Source organism: Azolla caroliniana, unplaced genomic scaffold, assembly GCF_043228905.1.
Source record: "Azolla caroliniana isolate FFs.n. ecotype wild unplaced genomic scaffold, voAzoCaro1.0.p SCAF_12, whole genome shotgun sequence".
In the NCBI taxonomy this organism is placed as follows: Eukaryota; Viridiplantae; Streptophyta; class Polypodiopsida; order Salviniales; family Salviniaceae; genus Azolla; species Azolla caroliniana.
Window position 1 is genome coordinate 1,738,973 of NW_028230447.1, and position 18,018 is coordinate 1,756,990.

General features: G+C 37.9%; 1 protein-coding gene, 1 long non-coding RNA gene and 1 pseudogene across 2 annotated transcripts; 2 read left to right on the forward strand and 1 right to left on the reverse strand.

Annotated features, from left to right (window-relative positions):
* Positions 1–344: 344 nt before the first annotated feature.
* Positions 345–7,918, reverse strand: UPF3 (Smg-4/UPF3 family protein). The gene is made up of 12 exons (XM_087328342.1): positions 7,601–7,918; positions 5,309–5,415; positions 5,133–5,228; positions 4,785–4,892; positions 4,623–4,705; positions 3,746–3,841; positions 3,524–3,662; positions 3,023–3,087; positions 2,465–2,948; positions 1,485–1,600; positions 1,346–1,405; positions 345–1,261 (listed from the first exon to the last, which is right to left on the reverse strand). The coding sequence occupies exons 1-11, from the start codon at positions 7,738–7,740 to the stop codon at positions 1,367–1,369; spliced, it is 1,473 nt and encodes a 490-aa protein (XP_087184468.1). The 5' UTR covers positions 7,741–7,918; the 3' UTR covers positions 345–1,261; positions 1,346–1,366.
* Positions 7,919–12,265: 4,347 nt separating this feature from the next.
* On the forward strand, positions 12,266–16,969 carry LOC147856769 (uncharacterized; annotated as a pseudogene).
* Positions 12,342–17,622, forward strand: LOC147856770 (uncharacterized). The gene is made up of 3 exons (XR_015530561.1): positions 12,342–12,432; positions 17,128–17,378; positions 17,467–17,622. It is a non-coding gene; the product is annotated as an uncharacterized LOC147856770 (long non-coding RNA).
* The last annotated feature ends 396 nt before the right edge of the window (positions 17,623–18,018 follow it).

Sequence of the window (18,018 nt, forward strand, 5' to 3'; positions counted from 1 at the left end):
AAAAAGTGCATTTTCTGGTTTTGTTTCTTCTATATGCATGCTATGGGCTCACATTCGTCAATATATGATGGGAGATACCTCAACCATGCTTTGTAACAGTACCATTAGTTTGTGATCATATCAACATCAACCAATTGCATTAGTTTGTAGCCATCACAAGGCTACCTTAGATGACAAAATCGCATGCAATATTTCTTATCAGACAACTAAAATCCTGGAAATTGCAGCAGGCAGGACCTTAACGTCAATATACTCCTATAAAAAACCACTTATAACTTGATATTAAGTCAGATAAAACTTTTGCAAAATTAGATTTACAAAATATTCGTAACAGACAACAGAAAGATAAAAGATGCTTCCATACCATTCTCTCAACAGTCAATACGATTGAAAACCAGCACATTTGAAACTATATGCCACAGTAAATATATGCATTTTGCCACAAATATTTCTGACATCGGATGTCTTTCTCCTTGTGACATGAATTGTCAAGCTTCTGACATATCACATGCACCATGCTCTATTTACACATGCAACTTGCATCAAGAAGCTTTGCATGTAAAGAGAGGGGAGTGGCTATACAGACGATAGGATTTCTCAATGACAACTATCATCATTTCTGACAAATGTACCCTTTCTACATGCCCTTACCCGAACACAAGCTGTGCATCACTCAGTTGATTTTCATGCAGCAGATGTTAATTGTGTGTTACGGAACATTCAAAAGGTGGTTTTATACGCACCACTTTCAATGCCCAAATCCATCAAAACCTCAAAACAAAAGAATAATGTAGTAGTCTTTTTCAAGGCATGGTGAATTGTGGCAGAGTGTAGCAGAAGGCTCCTGTGATATGATCCACCTTCTATTAGATAAGCAGATAAGCCAGGGTTACACCCTAAGGATATATGCCGAACATCACACTCGTAAAAATCATGAAGGTTTTTTTTATTGAGGCAGTGTCATCAACCACCGGAGCAAAGCATTAACTCTGATATCCACTTCAACTTAAAAAGCCCATTCCCCTTGCCTTCTCCATTCACATCGTAAAAGATATCCAGCTCCACATCTGGCTTTTGAAGCCAACCTGCTTACGAACCAGGATAGCTATAAGCATTTGCTGACAAGCTCCAAGCTCTAAACAGGCTGGCTTCGGCCAGAGAATTGATTTAGTGCTCCAAAACTAGTAGCCTGTGTAGTTTTGTTGTAAAATTTGCACTGTGCCATAGTGCAAAGGACTAGTTGTCCGTAACTCCAACTCAACTGCAGGATAAGACATCATTAAAATGCTTTGTTCATCATACAATTAGAAAGCTGACGCAGGTAATCACCAAATAGAATTCAGACCTGTAATAGCTGTGAAATTATCTAAGATCCAGAGCCTGGCTTGGCCACCCATACTTGCTTCTGCATTTGAAAAAAGGCAAGATCAGACTCCAAAACCAAAAGGCAAATACAGGAGATCCTCTGTGATAGTGTTACTTACCTCATGACCCCCATAGACAGTAGATGTTCCACCAACACGCTTGTTAATAGGCCTTGTTGCATCTGACACAGCATTATTGTCACATTCCTTAACGCCTTTACCCTGCCTTTGACTGCCTGCTCAACAATCATATGTAGAATACTGGATGGTCATTTAATGCATATGAATAAATGGGCATATGTATATGTGTATGTATCTATGTATGCATAGAATGAACCATACGTGACATACATGCATTCGCATTCGAGAATGATACAATCAAACATGTATGGTAAATCATCTCAAGGTTGGATTGGATTTATAAGTTGAAAAAAAAAAAATTGGAATTTCAAAAAATTGACTATGGTCTATATTATATATCGATTGAATCAAATGTCAACACAATTGAAAGTTCAAAACTTACGAATTACTTAACTACTAAACATTAGAAACCACGAACATAAAAATCAAATAATTCAAAGAAATAATAGTATTGATGATGAGCTCATCTTGCAATTATCGATGTTCTCATCTCACAACTAGTGAAGGTATCAATTTCTTCACTTTACAACTTCACAAAAAAATGAGTATGAACTATAGAGATTGAATCAAAATATGCCATTATAACTTATAATCAAACGTTCAAAAACTCATAAAACGTATATTCAACAATGTGAAGAAAACATGACACTAACATAAAATTTTACTATGACATGACACTAAAGAGAGAGAGGGAGAGAGGTGAGAAATTTGGGATTCGAACCCAGACATAGGCGATAGTAGCGCGACAGCTTACCACTAAGGTGAGCTAATTTCTAATAATAAAAAAGGCAAAAAAAGGAACACATATTTTTCCCTTTTCAAACGTATTCGTTTCCAAACGTTTTCAAACGTTTGTATGCTTGCAAAAACACGTTTATTACGTTCTATGTATGTATGTAATATATTATATGTACCCACTTTCAGTTCATTATACCAAACTTCAACTTTTAAGCTCTCACCTGGCGGAGAGAGAGATGGGGTACCATTAAATGAAATAGGTGAATCAGCACTTGATGAAACATCACCACGTCGACGGACCGTCCAGACAGGGCGATCAGGTCTATCCTTGTTTCGTAAACGTCTTCCAGAGGTGTCAGCTCTATCCTCTGTATAAGTTGCGGTGCCATGATGTTGCTGTGACTCATTTTCTGTAGTACTATTTGACTCTTTCGCGCTAGAACGCCAACCTTGGGACCTTGAAAGGCGCTTGTCTTTTTCACTTTGTTGATCCATCTTCTGTAGTAGAACAGGATTCTTTGATGAAGATGCTCCTTTGTTAGGGCGTCCACCAATATCAGCACGATGGCTTGGCTTTGGAGATAAAATGGTGGAGTCATCCGACATGACACTCTGAGAGCTTGCTAAAGACTGAACTTGGCTTTTCAAGGATCGCAAGATCCGTGTCACTGGAGCGCCATCAACTTGGTTGGCAGATATAGTATCCTGGAATAACAAACTAAATTTGAAGGAGCATGTTTCATATAAACTAGATGCAGGTTGTGAAACTCTTTAATTACCTTTTTTCCGGCCATAAGCAATTGACTATTAGCTTGTTCAACGCCATTTTCAACAGCAGGAGAATCTAACCAAACACCCCATCAGAATTTCAAACAATGTCAATACAAGACAATATCACAACCAGATATTGAAAATTTAGTGCTTCCAACAGATTCCTCTGACAGATTGTAGCATCCTTTGGCATTATGGCAGATTTCTCCTACAACTGACAGGAGGAAGACACCACAGTGAATGGAGAAAGAGAGATAGACAATGTGAATGATGCAGCATTCATGTTACGAAGCAAAAAATACATATATTACTAATACATTTTTCAAAATGTGCAGTGTGGCCCAAATGGGAACCCATAGGGGGGAAAAAATTAAATCCACCATTTCACACATTTGACCATGCATTTTTCTCAGTTTGGCATTCCACACTTTGAGTTGTGATACATTTTCAGTACATCAATCAAGACAAGTGGTTCTTACAGAATATAGTATAACAATCAAAATTCATACTCAAATTGCTGGAGCCTGCTTTTCGAGAAATGTCTTGAGAAACTTTTTTTTCTTTTATCTCGATAACAACTCGCGCTTTTCTATCATCAGAACGTGGAACATACGTTGATTTCTCTTTTGGCCTAGACCCAGGAGAGTACTGCCAATGCATTTCCAAGGAAAACTTATTTAGAAACCTTACACTGATAATGCATTTTATGAAATTGCAAGCACAAAAAATACCGCAGATGTCCTAGATCCGCGCTTCGCTATCACTTTGGCTGATGAAGTTGGTGAGGATCCTCGAGTACTAGTCTTCCCACTGCCAGCAACTAGTTTCTGCTTAAAATGTTATGCAGTAACAACATTAGCAATATATAAACCAATTGTTGCATTCAGCAAATGTTTTACAGCATCAACGTAGCAGTTACAAGGGGAGTACAAATGAGAGATGCATATAGAAAATATTGCGAGGATATCTTCACATTAAGTTTGTGATATGTTTTTGTAGCCTGTGACACCCACCTGTTCATGATAGCCCAATGTAGGCAGCTTCATCATATACCTATGAATAGGGATTGAGGAATTTCATCTATGGATAGCCACATAAGGACATTGAGCACCCTTCAAAGCAGTCCATTACCAGGAATTTACATCAGATAATGAATAAAACAATACGCTTGCGGAAACTGAGTAAAGAACTCAAAGGCCAGGTTTGTGATCCTCCAAGAAGATGAGCAATACATACATGCATGACTTCCACATTTAAATCATTCAGTCTACTATATTCTTCTTCAAAACCTACGATTTTTTTTATCTTTCATCTAGTAGACAATCAACATAAAAGCAAACATTACAATTGCTTCATGGAGTAAAAACAAATTTGAAAGTATAAACATGTTATCTTTAACACTGAAACATGTGTTCCAAAATGTTCACAAAAACTGATCACTGCATCAGTTTACACCCATGTTGAACCCTTTGTAAGAGTACAAAAGCTTGTAAACATAAATTTGGCATACAAATAAACAACGAAAATCAACAACTCTCATAAACAGAAATATTATAATGCTACTTTGTTTGTAGAAAGAACTTTGAAAGCTAAAACAAATATGTGAACCTGAGGCATAGACTTCATTGCTCTCTTTTGGCGCACAAATTCCATTAGAGGTGTCACAATGACAGAATCCTTAGATCCAGAAGCTGTTAAAAGATATACATATATTTTTTCAGTATTTTGCTTGAGATACTTAGGATAAAGTTTATGGTTTCACAGACCAACCTAAATTTAAATTCCTTTCAGCCTCCTTTCTCTCAAGCTGCACCTCGGCACTAGGCAAGTATTCAACGGGCTTTGACAACATCTCAACAAATTTAATATATTCTGGATCTGTTCAATTGGAAACCCAAAAACAAGTAGCAAAATTATATCTTGAAAAGTGGCATTTTAATTTATCTTATCTTCATCTTTACGTGGCGAATGAAGCACTGGAATATGTGGTGAAATATAACCTACTACCAAGAAACAAAGTATCTCCGAAACACATGCTAAAATATAACCTAATTAAAAAGAAACACTTAGTTCGAGTCTCTAATATAAATAATTTTTCATACCCCCCATTTGTTTTACCTTGAAGAATTGCCCCGTCACGTGCATCTTTTTTATGCCATAATTTTGGAACTCGCTGGTTTGGTGCATATTCCACCATTGCTTTATATTGTGTTCCTGTAAAAATAGCTCCAGCTCCAGCATAACTATCACATATACCTTTCCAAATTTCTTTTATACAAAAAAAAAGAACTTACCTTTCTCATTCACAAAAATATGCCCATTGAACTGTTGGTGGAATTCAAATACATCATCAGGGTGCTTGAAGTCAATGTAAGCTCGAGAGTAAATGCTAGCTTTGTTACTATTGAACATAGAGATAGGAAAGGTATGAGGAATAAAGAATTATTATCTATTAAACAGCAACTCACTAATTTTGGAAGTAATGGTCTTACTTGAATACCATGTAAACATCGTCATCACCTCTACTATCTTCAAACAATCAAAACAGTAAAGGTTTACAATGAACAATTGGCTTGGCTGATTCACACAATTCATAAATCTGAAGTGCAAAGTCACCTTTTTTAAAGCTGAAATATTAGAGTTGGAGGCCAGTGCATAAGCATATTTTTGCATTCTACATCCATATTTTTCTGATTTTGATATCATATTGGCCAAGTCTTTGGCTCTGAGATGTGTGACCTAAATTAGGCTGTGTACCATTTCCCCCTAATGTTGCAAAAAATTATTTGGGTATTCTTTTTCTGTTCTATTTAATGCTTTCTTGGTTCCTACACTGCAGGGCTTCCCAAACTTTTCTTTCCAGTTCGACAACTTGCCTTTGTTAGTTTTGTATCAACATGTAACAACTTTATTTTCAAACCATCAGTTCAGACAGATTTAGGCATATTGAGAAAAAACCATCTTACATAGTATCAGAAAAAAATAGGGGAGACATTGAAGCACTGTTACTATGTTGATTCTCAACCATAGCCACGTTAGATGGGACCAGGTATGGGGATGAGAAAAAGATGAGGATGTAAACTTCATAAAGGAAATGCAAAGAAAAAATGATGTATTTATGCATTAGACACTTAAAAGCTTCGAAACTGGAACTCGAGACTGTTGAAGATTGGACTTACCAGAGATAGAACATAAAATGTGCAACAGAGTTCAGATATATGAGCTAAATGGCATAGATTAAGAGACTTTTGACTTAGGATTGAGAACAAGATATCGATACAAAATAATGACAATATTAGCATAATTGGTTGGATAATTAGATTATATGGCGTAAAGACGAAGTTGCATGACCATGTAACTCCTCAACCTCCCATCAATGAAACTCCTCTGCAAATTTGCAGAGTGGAATATGATTATGTGTCCTTTCTACATTGATTCGGTTCCTCTTCCTGAGTGATCCTATTTTTATGGAGAAACCTGTGTTGCTTGAGGTGGTATCAACTACTCCTTGGATAGGGATACACACACCCATCGACTAACGCCTCACTCATCTGGGTGAAACTTCTCTGATAATTTATTAAGCACTCTCAATCTCAAACCTATCATGCATATCTATAGAGTTTATTAAAACCTATAAACAATATGCACATTGAGAGGTTGATTCTGATGCTCTAAGTAACACCATCATGTTCAATAAAATGCACCTACAACTATCACATATCTCTCTAACACCCTCTAGTCTAAAAAATGAAACTGCATTACCATCTGGTGATATATTGGAAACAAATTTGACCATAGCAATCATCGTCAGGTTCCCACTTCTGCAATTTCTCTATCTTACTATCAATAAGCCTTGTATGCCTTTGTTATGCATGATAGTATCCCATTACAATACAAAACAAGTGTATAAGCCAGTAAGAAGCTACTAAACAGATATTTGGCTTCAAATTTTTCTGCTAGCTCAATAAGAATCTCGATGAGCACAAACTACACCACATGAAATTGAGAAATGGAGCACAACTATACGATGTACTGATCAGTTATATCACAAATTCACATACTCTCTTAGACAATACAAGAAACAAATGACAATAATGGAATGCATCTGCATGAACTCTTTCGTACCCTTCATTATACTCAGGCTTCTTGAACACTTACTAAATAAACCAAGAATTCCTATAATCATTGAATTCATTGTTTACTGTAACCAATCATAGAGCAAACAATGAGCACGTAATAGTCGTAAAAAATCTTAATAACCTCTATTTAAGAAATATAGAACACAGTATTGGAGCAGATATATATCTTAACTGTGCTAACTCTACACTAGACCATTTCAGTGGAAACAGACAGCCACTACAGAACGCAGTGTAGTGTGTAAGCTAACCAAACATTAGCCTATTCCATGACTACAGAAAATACATTATCAAACATACATAACCTAATATTAGCCTACTCAATAGTGACTGAAAGACAACGCCAAATACAAAATCGCTCCAAGAAACATCTGATCTTCAAACATCGGATAATACGGGAAGCCAATCAGAAAAGAAATGCAAGATCATAGAAGAAGATCACGAGGTTACCTCGATTTTCCAGGGTAGAAAGTGATCCAGTTGAATAAGCCAGAGAAACGTGTTTCTACGTGTTCCATGAAAGCGGACTGGGATAAAGCAGGGGGCAAATGCCTAACAACAACCTTGGAACGAGTCGAATAATCCTTCATAGCTGGAGAAGAAGGAGGAGGAGGAGAGGAGAGGAAAGGTGTATAAGGGGAAGCTACAGTTGATAGCGGTGATGAAGCTATAACTCTGATCAAAGAACTTTCCTTCGAAATCCTGAAATCCTAGAGAAAGACGGTGTGCCCGCTTCACAGGCCGACCTGTTGGATCAGCGATAGTAGAAGAAAAACTGATGAAAAGGGAACTGACACAGAAGAAAACTGGTGTGGAAAAGGTTTAGGCAGAAGATGGAACTTTCCCGATCAGGAGTGGACTTGAAACTTGAAGAAGACGAAGAAGCTAGGTTAGAAGGGAGGGGCCCGCCTGTTTCTGACGATGAGGGAAACGTGAGGGAGAAGCTTTCTATCTTAAGCTCTTGAACCGATTCAAGAAAAGCAGGGGGAGGGGGAAATGGGAGAGTAGCGACAGGGTTATGAATCAGGCGAGGGGGATCGTGCTGATCACGGAGGCCACTCGCATGAGATCATTTTTTTCGACTTTCACTCGTCTTGGTGTTTTCTTTCCTGTTCCTGTTTCCTGTTTCCTCTGATTCTTCTGCTATTTTGCTGTCCTTCTGCGCGTAACCTGTGTTCTGTCTGTCTCTCTGTCTGTCTTGGTGTTTTCTGTCTCTGCGGAGACGGAGGAGAAGGAGGAGGAGGTGAAGAAGAAGAAGAAGAAGAAGAAGAAGGATGAAAAGCTAAGAAGAGAGAAAGAGAGAGAGAGAGAGAGAGGAGAGGCTTAGAAGAGGGGGAAGGGAAGGAAAAAAGAGAAGGGTACTGCTACTGCTACTACTCTTCACACCTACGCCCTTCAGCCTTTCTTTTGCTTAAGTGCACAAAGAGACAAAGACCTGACCTGACCTGGCCTGGCCTGGCCTGACCTCACCTGGACTGGACTACTAGTACTACCAGACTCTCTCTGTCACCCGTCACGATCAATGTGCACGTGATGTCCATTGCCTACGCCTCTCCTGTGGTCATGTTCTCGGTCATGGTCGTGGTATTGATCCTCGTCTTAGTCTTGTTCCTGCGGCTGCTCTTGCTCTTGCTCTTGCTCGTGGTTATGGTCGTGGACGTGGTTGTGATCAAGCTCCTGGTCCTGGTATTGGTCATGGCGGAGTAGGACATCCCTCGAGTAGTGTGCTCGTGCTTGTGGTTATGGTCGTGGACGTGGTTGTGATCGTGATCATGATCATGCTCCTGGTCCTGGTATTGGTCATGGCGGAGTAGGACATCCCTCAAGTAGTGTGCTCGTGCTTGTGGTTATGGTCGTGGACGTGGTTGTGATCGTGATCATGATCATGCTCCTGGTCCTGGTATTGGTCATGGCGGAGTAGGACATCCCTCAAGTAGTGTGCTCGTGCTTGTGGTTATGGTCGTGATCGTGCTAGTGCTCCTACTTCTGCTCCTAGTCGTGCTCATGGCCCTAGTCCTAGTCCTAGTTGCGGTGAAGTAGGACATCCCTCAAGTAGAGTGCTCGTGGTTATGGTCGTGATCATGCTAGTGCGCCTACTCCTGCTCTTGCTCCTAGTTGTGCTTGTGGTCCTGATCCTGGTCTCGTTCATGGTGGAGTAGGACATCCTCAAATAGTGCACCAGTCCCACCTGTTGCCACATGTCGTGATCGTGATCACCCTCCTTTTGTGTGGTTCTCCACTACCCGATCAAGGTGGTGATGCGTCGAGCTATATCATCGTTCATTTGTTTCTTCGCAACCTTCATGTTGAACATATCCATTTCACAATCACCCCACAGTTTTTTTACATGATTTGTAAACATATTCGTGGACGACATGACATGCCTAAGTCAAAAGGATGACCTCTAACATTTCACTTATAGTTGTTGAGTATTCCACACATGCTACAAACACCCTACTCTTTTGCTAATTTGTAATTGTCTACGGGGGAGGTACTCATGTTTTTTTATCTATTGTTATATGATGAGCACATGCCCATGTTATAAATCACCCTAGACTTATTATTTGTGAAGAAATCTACAATTGCATGTGCTTGTAACCAAAAATTCTGAAAACAAAACTACTAAGGAGTGGTTCGTTAAGAACCAATGGGTATGTGTCACAAGCATATATACAAACCTCATAACTTAATTTCCTCATTCATATAAGCCAAATCCTACTTTGTGCATTGTGACTCACGAAACTCGTTGTCAAAGGAATGGGATAATGTCATTTGCATACATGCAAAGGGGTTCAATCGTTGTGGAAATTCAAACACTTGGCATCTTGGAATAATATTTATAACCTTAATTGTTTGAATATATGATATCATATATAGCATCTAATAATGGCTATAGATAACCTAGAATATATACATGATTTTTATGAAATGTTGCTACCTCGCACAGGGTAATGCATGAGTGCAATCAAACAACATGCTGAAGTTGCAATCATGCATTGTTATGAGGTGACGAGCCTACCTACGTGTGTGCGAACCATGCAGTAAACATGTGCTTTAGTAGTGATGAATATTTTTGGCTCAATGTCAATCGTTGATGTATTCCTACAATCATGTTGTTCTTGTCATTCGTCTGCTAAAACATCATGGAATAAACCCGAAACTTAAAAAATGTGTTTCTAAGATAAGTAATAACGAGTTATTTTTGTTTAACCAAGCCATGCATTTGTCTTGTAATGAAGGTTATCCCATTTCCGGTCATTTAAATTGTTTTCAAATATGTTTTTGTGAGGAATCGCTCTCGACCACAACCAAGTTCCAAACTCACTATGGAAGAAATAGAGATAGAATGAGAAATAAAATATTGATACACTTACACAGTAATAAGTCGACACAATATGTTAACATGGAAAACCTCGAGAGGCAAAACCACAGGGAGTTTTCTGACTCCAAACAGGATCACTATAGGGAAGAGGTACTACAATGCGAGTCTCAAAGGCAACAACCTCAAGCTCTGTGTCTCCCCAACCGGCAATTACAACAAAAAAGCTCTCTCTCTCTCTCTCACACACACACACACACACAATGTACAATGATAACAACTAACTAACAAAAAACTCTCTCTACCACTATCAACTATTATTGCCCTAGTTATATTTATACTTATATACCTTTAGGGCTATTTACAAATATGACCTCAACAATCACATCGAAGCATATTTACTAATATGTCCCTACTTTTGTTCTCACCGGATTTGGCCGGATACCTTCCAGATCCATCCGATTTGGTTCCCAGATATATCTTCTGGATCGTTCGATCCGCCTCGTCCGATTTCCATCCAAATGGACTGGTTTTCCAACAGTTTTGATAACTTGTCTGGTATTGGCATGAATTTTGATGATGAAATACTCACACGTTGGTTGTTTAACATCCTTTTTTTATTTGTGGGAAACTTTTCAAGTGTATTTGATATGTAAATGTAACTCCTAATAGAATTGGAACCACAAAATATGTGAAGGGTGGTGTGCTAAATGAAGAGGTGTGAAAACACAAGGGACATCATCACACTTAGGCTTCGGTCACTTTTCGCTATATTGGTATATGGGATTACTTGCCCCTTTTCACTTCTTTTTAAACAACCATGATTATAAAGAACCAATCTCAAAATTTTATGAAACCTTGCTTGAACTTTATCATGGCTTGCAGTCCATTTGAAAATAGAGGGAGAAGTAACATAAAGGTTAAGGTCAAAACAACAACGGAAGAAGTAAGATTAAGCCGAAATCTAGAACTTGTAAACACCGTGAAGGGCATAGAACTCAATTGTCATTCGTGTTTCTAGAACCATTACAATATACAATGTGATGCTCTTGACTGATGACATAACATGTTACAGACTCAACTGAGAAGTACAACATCATCGACATGAATCAAATAATACTTTGAAACATCCAATGGTTGGTTGTTGCTCATGTTGAACATCCAATTGCTACAAATACGAGAGAGATATGAACACATGATGAAGGGTAACTAACCATTACAATTTGAAACTTCTTGAAGCATACTTTAAATGTCATCCAATAGCTACACCAACGAGAGAGTAAATCACAGTCTTTGACAAAGGATACCATTACAATGTGAAAACAATGAAGCATATACTTTTCAACCTTGGCAAACTAGTTTCCCTAGGAATAAGCTATCAAAGCGATTAACGTTTGTCATTGATAAGACTAACTCATGCACATAATTCATTCATCGATGATACGCTCGTTTGTCATCAGAGTCATGGAATTATGCGAAATTATGTTAAGCAATGTACATAATGACATGAATACACAAATTACAAGCATACATATCTCGAACATTTGGGATAGACGAGTCTCGAGTCAAACAAATATAAAGAAAACATTAGCAAGAAAAAAATAAATAAATGTAGTTTAGATTAAGGCGTTTATAAAACCAATCCATATCATTATTATAATTTAATAGTACAAAAGTATTAGAAATCGAATGACTTCAACTCATGTTGAAAGAAAGTATTGAGACTATATATATATATATTAAGTAGTCACAAATCAAACGTTAATTCATAGTTATTGGGATATATTTCTCATGGAATGGAAGGAAAATACCAGTGGGCATTCTATAATTACTGTTGGGAAGCATGTCCGTCTGCAAGATTTCCAGTTGCAGGGGATTGTGTTGATATGCAGAATCAGTGATTCTTAATTTTCATCGATGGAGGCAATGAGAGCTTGATGATATATGTACTGTCTGGGCACAGGTGAGATTTCTCTAATTAAATCTTTACTGCTCGTGTAATCTAGATTTAAACTTATATGTTTGTAGCTTCTTTGATTGCTAATTATCATTTATTATTTATGTGTCTTTCATCTCGGTCTCTCCCTTTCCCTCTCTCTCTCTCTCTCTCACACACACACACACACAACCTCTGAGACAGTTCTTGGGGTGACCCACACCTTTCTTTCTAGACTCCAACTTATGTTGAATTGCTTTTTTCTTTTCAGGAAGCTATATCTTCTGCTTAATCTTAAGTTCCAACTCTAAATTTCCACTTATGTTGCAACTGATGTCTCTACCCTTACGGATTGTTCTCGACTTCTTGTCTTGAGCTCCTGGATTTTTACTACTTTTCTTCTCTAGTCTTTTTTATCTGACATTGGTATCATATATTAGGCGCGGTGATACCATTGGTCTCATAGATCACATAGGTCTTTTTTGTAGATGTTCACAAGACGTTTGATTTCATTTCAATTTGCGAGGCCAGATTATTCTGATCTTATATCAGGTGTGGTGATAACTATGGTCTCATAGATCACATTGGACTTCTTGTGGATGTTCACAAAACTTTTGATTCATTGGTATCATATGTCAAGCGTGGTGTGGTGATATCTCTGGTGTCATAGATCACATTGGACTTTTTGTGGATGTTCACAAAACCTTTGATTTCAATTGCGTGGTCATAACTCTGGTCTCATAGATCACATTGGACAGATTATTCTGATCTTATAAATATATTTACATGCACAAATGATGTATGTATGTGTGTATGCATGTATACATATGCATATGCATTTGTGACTCTTGTATGTGTGTATATACACACACACATATCAATTACATGTATATGAACTTATTTCTGATAGAAATTTCTCGGTAAAGTTTCATGTTTTGCTAAAAAATTTAGTATTATATTTTGTGTAATTACCACATAACTGCAAGCCAAAAGAAATGACGCGAGAATGCCATTGTTGTGAAGAGTTTTGAAAAGGAGCAAGAGGACACTACTGATCTAAAGCCTCAAAAGATGTTTAATGTTGTTGAGTGTTTCCCCAACAAAAGTGGTATCAGAGCTTGGTTTCTTGTTGTGTGATTCTTGTGTTGTATGAAAATGGATGATAAACTTGGAATGCCCGGTACGGTTAGTTTAAATGCTACTAATTACACCACTTGGAAAAACCCGTGTGGAAGATATCCTTTATGTGAAGGATTTGTATGAGACTATTCCAGCGGGTGTCGTTGCTAAAGAATGAGAAATCTTGAACCGAAAGGTTGTTGGTACAATTAGACAATTTGTGGACTTGGGTGTGCGTCAACATATTGCCAATGAACACAATGTCGTCAAACTTTGGAAGAAGCTAAGTGATATGTATCAACGGAAAAATGTCATGAGTAAAGCCTCCTCGATGAGGAAACTTGTGAAGTTAAGAGTACAAAGATGGTGTGGGTACCAACTTGCTTAAAGCATTCTTCAAACTGACAATCCTCTTGGTGTTAGAACCAACAATCAACCATATCATCCAAATATAGAAGGAGAATCAAGAAATCACCCTCAGGGTAATTCTTCACAAACACACAATGATCCGCTCGTGTTTTGTGAAAACCATGATCAACCATGAATGACTCAAATTTCTTGTACCACTACCGAGGCACTTGTTTCAAGCCATACAAGCTATTTTTGAATCTGCACACAAGTTTCTCCTTACCCTTAACCTGAAAACCTTCAAGTTGTAACATGTAGATCTCCTCCTCCAAATCACCATGAAGGAATGCAGTCTTTACATCAAGTTGTTCAATCTCCAAGTCCATACTCGCAGCCAAACCGAGAACAACGTTGATTGAAGACATCTTCACAACTGGAGAAAAAATCTCATCAAAGTCAATGCCTTTCTTCTGATTGAAGCCTTTCGCCACTAATCTTGCCTTGTACCGTGGTGACGATCTGTCATTTCCCATCAACACCTGACCAAAATCGCCACTAGTGTAGGAAGAGAAGTAATCTAGGCATGGAGTGAGATGATATGAAGCACCCAAGTCATTCACTCAAATACAGTCATCACAAGCAAGGTTTAGACTACCCTGCTAGTGCTCACCAATGAAGCATACATCATCACTACTAATTGCAAGTGCTAAAGTACCTTTTTCATTTGACAGTTGTTGCCCAAAAGTTGAAGTCTCATTCATTTCTTTCCTCTATTGGCATTTATCTCTTTTCTTTTTCCTGCAGAATTTTTGAATATGTCCCGGATTGTTGTAATAATGACATATAATCTTGCCCTTGGACTTTGATTTCGATCTCTCCCTGGACTTGTCTCTGTTATGTGAGGAATCTTTGTTTTTAGCTCTTCCTCTCCTGGAATCAAGAACGACATTGGCCTCAGAGTGGTTGCAACCACTCGAGTCTTTTTTTCTTGCCTCCTCATTCAACAAGGTAGCTTTGACCATATCCATACACAATTTTCCTTCAGGAGCAGAATTACTAAGTGACAAAACAAGAGTATCCCAACTTTCCGGTAGAGAGTTAAGTAGCAACAAAGTCTGCGACTCATCATCAAGTGACAAATGAACCCTTGAAAATTGGTTAATCAACCCATGAAAATCATTCAAATGAACTACCATGCTCCCACCATCTTTGTACTCTTAACTTCACGAGTTTCCTCATCAAGGAGGCTTTACTCATGGCACTTTTTCGCTGATGCATATCACTTAGCTTCTTCCAAAGTTTGAAGGCATTGTGTTCATTGACAATATGTTGACGCACACTCAAGTCCACAAATTGTCTAATTGTACCAATGGCCTTTTGGTTTAAGATTTCCCATTCTTTAGCAACACCACCCGTTGGAATAGTTTCACTTAAAATAGGCTCATACAAATCCTTTGCATAAAGGATATCCTTGATATGGGTTTTCCAAGTAGTGTAATTGGTAGCATTTAAACTAACCACACCGGACATGCCAAGTTTATCATCTATTTTCATACAACACAAGAATTACACAAGAAGCAACCAAGCTCTAATACCATTTTTGTTGGGGAAACACTCAACAATACAACAATAACGACAGGAAACTAATCTGGATAGCAGCTACACAAGAAATTCCACACCCAAACACAACCAAATAAATGATCAAGGAGACACGAGATTTACGTGGAAAACCCCAATGTGGGGAAAAAACCATGGGACCGTTCATAATGGCACCAAAACTCCACTAATCAACACAACAAGTTTTCATCTCTAGCTCAAACTAGAGGCTTTACCATCTTTAAGGTAACCCATTGTATCAACAAGTCTTCACAAATCATCACATATAGTGACAAAATACACAAATTCATAGATTCTAATTTGGGCAGAATTTATGAAGATAGAGAAGTCAAACAATAATCCAACCATTGGATTTGAAGAAGAGAGTGTCAGGAACAACATACTAAAATTTGGCGACGATCGGAGGTTGTTTGGTTGTCAATCGGGGCTGGAACAGTAGTTGACCGCTGTTACTTCTCTCTCTCTCTCTTGCTGCAGACATGGGGGAAATCTGTTGGGTGTGCATGATACCTTCCAATTATTTCCTTCGCACAAACAAAAGATGCAGCGAAAGAGTAAAATAAATCACTCGTTCCTTTGACTTCGGAGAATTAGGGTTTTTTTTAAAAACATAATTTAGACCCATTACAACATTCACATCCACATATTATTAATGTGGGTAAACAAAGCATAGAACCAAATAAATATTTGGACCTCTTCCTCCATGTAGGAGGGAACAACCCAACAAATGTACCTACAATACCAGCTCTCCTTGCAGTTGGTTTATTCATGGCTTTATGGCAGTCACAATTTTGTCTTGATTACTGTATCAGATCCTTATTCCCATTGTATAAAAAACATCTCACTGGCTGAGCGTAAAACTTTATGGGGGAAAACCCTGACATACCTCTTAGTTTTCCTTCACCCTGAAATAATTCTCCTATGTTTTTTCATTATTTACCCAGATGCACTTGGCTGAAAGAGAAGTTGTATGTGCCATTTGGCAAGTATATGGTAGATTAATCCCCTTTCTCATTTTTACATGTACTAATTGAGTACCCACTTTGTATTTGAAGACCAGCTTGGTGCAATGTTTTGTTGAAGAATGTCATCAATGTAGTTTCTGCTTTCTTCAGGTTTATGAGCTCAAACCGGTTGAGGAGAAGAACTTTGAAGCTAAAATAACTGATGTTTTCATTATGGTTACACCATCAAATCCAAAATAGATGGAAAGCCGTTATGTGGTTTGTTATTCTCCAATAAACCAGGATTTGATAAGGCTGTTCATGCCTACTTTCTAAGTCAGTCCTTCTTACTATGACTTTTTTCTGTTCTGTTCTGTATGTGCATATAATTCCTGTGTTCTTACTATTTAGTACATCCTTTATGGAACTGGAGTCACATTGGAGTGACAATGCCTGTCAAGATTGAGAGGGAAGGTGAAATGGAGTTAAATTTTCAGCAAAACAAAACCATGATGAATCAAATGACACGTTTTTGAAATGCTAGTTAACTATACCATAGTTCCCACAATGCTGCTCAACTGTAACAAATTCCCAAAATCCTACACATATTGGGAATTTGGTAAAGTTGAGTGCCATTTAATAGATACGTCTGTGATAGGCTGATAATAAAGCTTGCATTTGCCTATTTGTATAGGAGCACATCTGAAAAAAAAAGGATCCCTTTCCCCACCAGATATTTTAATCCTCATCATTAGCAGTTGTTACCTCATTCTCACCATTGTCAAAAAATGGCACCTTTAAGTGCTCCTCCAAACGTTTTACAACGGGATCCAAGGTACTATAGGGGGCCTGGTTATGGTCTTCCATCGGATGGTTCTTCACACCAACAATCTATTGGACAAGAGGACATTTGTCCCCCTCATCCTATGACTGCTAGTATGCAAGGTATGTTGTATTTTCAGATTATATTTGAGAAATCTCAGTTATAATGGATGCTTGAGTGACTAATATTATCAAACTCCTATGTGCTTAGGCATGCAACATTCGAGAGAGGAAATCAATGAACAATAATTGTGAAGGCCCATTTCTATTTTATTTTGCAGGAAGCTTGAACTCTGTAGAATATCATATTAAAGTTGTATGAAATGATCTTTATAAATTACAAGTTTAGCCTCATTACTCACTCTTATATGTTGTTTGTATCTTTGTATTATTGTGAACTTGTGGTCATGGACATTGGATAGCATAGTTTTTACCTCATCATATTATGCTATGGACACATGTTGTGATTCCTGGGGATTTCCTTTCAGGAGATGTAGCCACTTGTGAACCATTCATCAAGAGTGGGGCTATGAGTAGATTATGATGTTTTTAGGGAGATCCAAAGTAATATATATGATGTGCTACTTGGCTTCTGTTGATGCCTGTATCATCCTGAAATCTTCTTCCAATTGATTGATGGTTCAAGGTTGAACATTTTCACCTGAGATTATTCCAGGATGGTGATTAATTTGAGCACTCTGTTCTAGATAACTGGCTTAGAATTATAGTTGTTAAAAAACGTGTAGACTACGTTTTAGAATAC

Bases quoted from the DNA above. Each gene is read 5' to 3' on its own strand.
- UPF3 (XM_087328342.1), bottom strand. From the start codon at position 7,740: ATGAAGGATTATTCGACTCGTTCCAAGGTTGTTGTTAGGCATTTGCCC. The intron at 5,416-7,600 runs GTAACCTCGTGA...TATGTTCAATAG, and splicing joins TTCTACCCTGGAAAATCGAG to TAACAAAGCTAGCATTTACT. The intron at 4,893-5,132 runs GTAAAACAAATG...CCAATTGAACAG, and splicing joins TGACGGGGCAATTCTTCAAG to ATCCAGAATATATTAAATTT.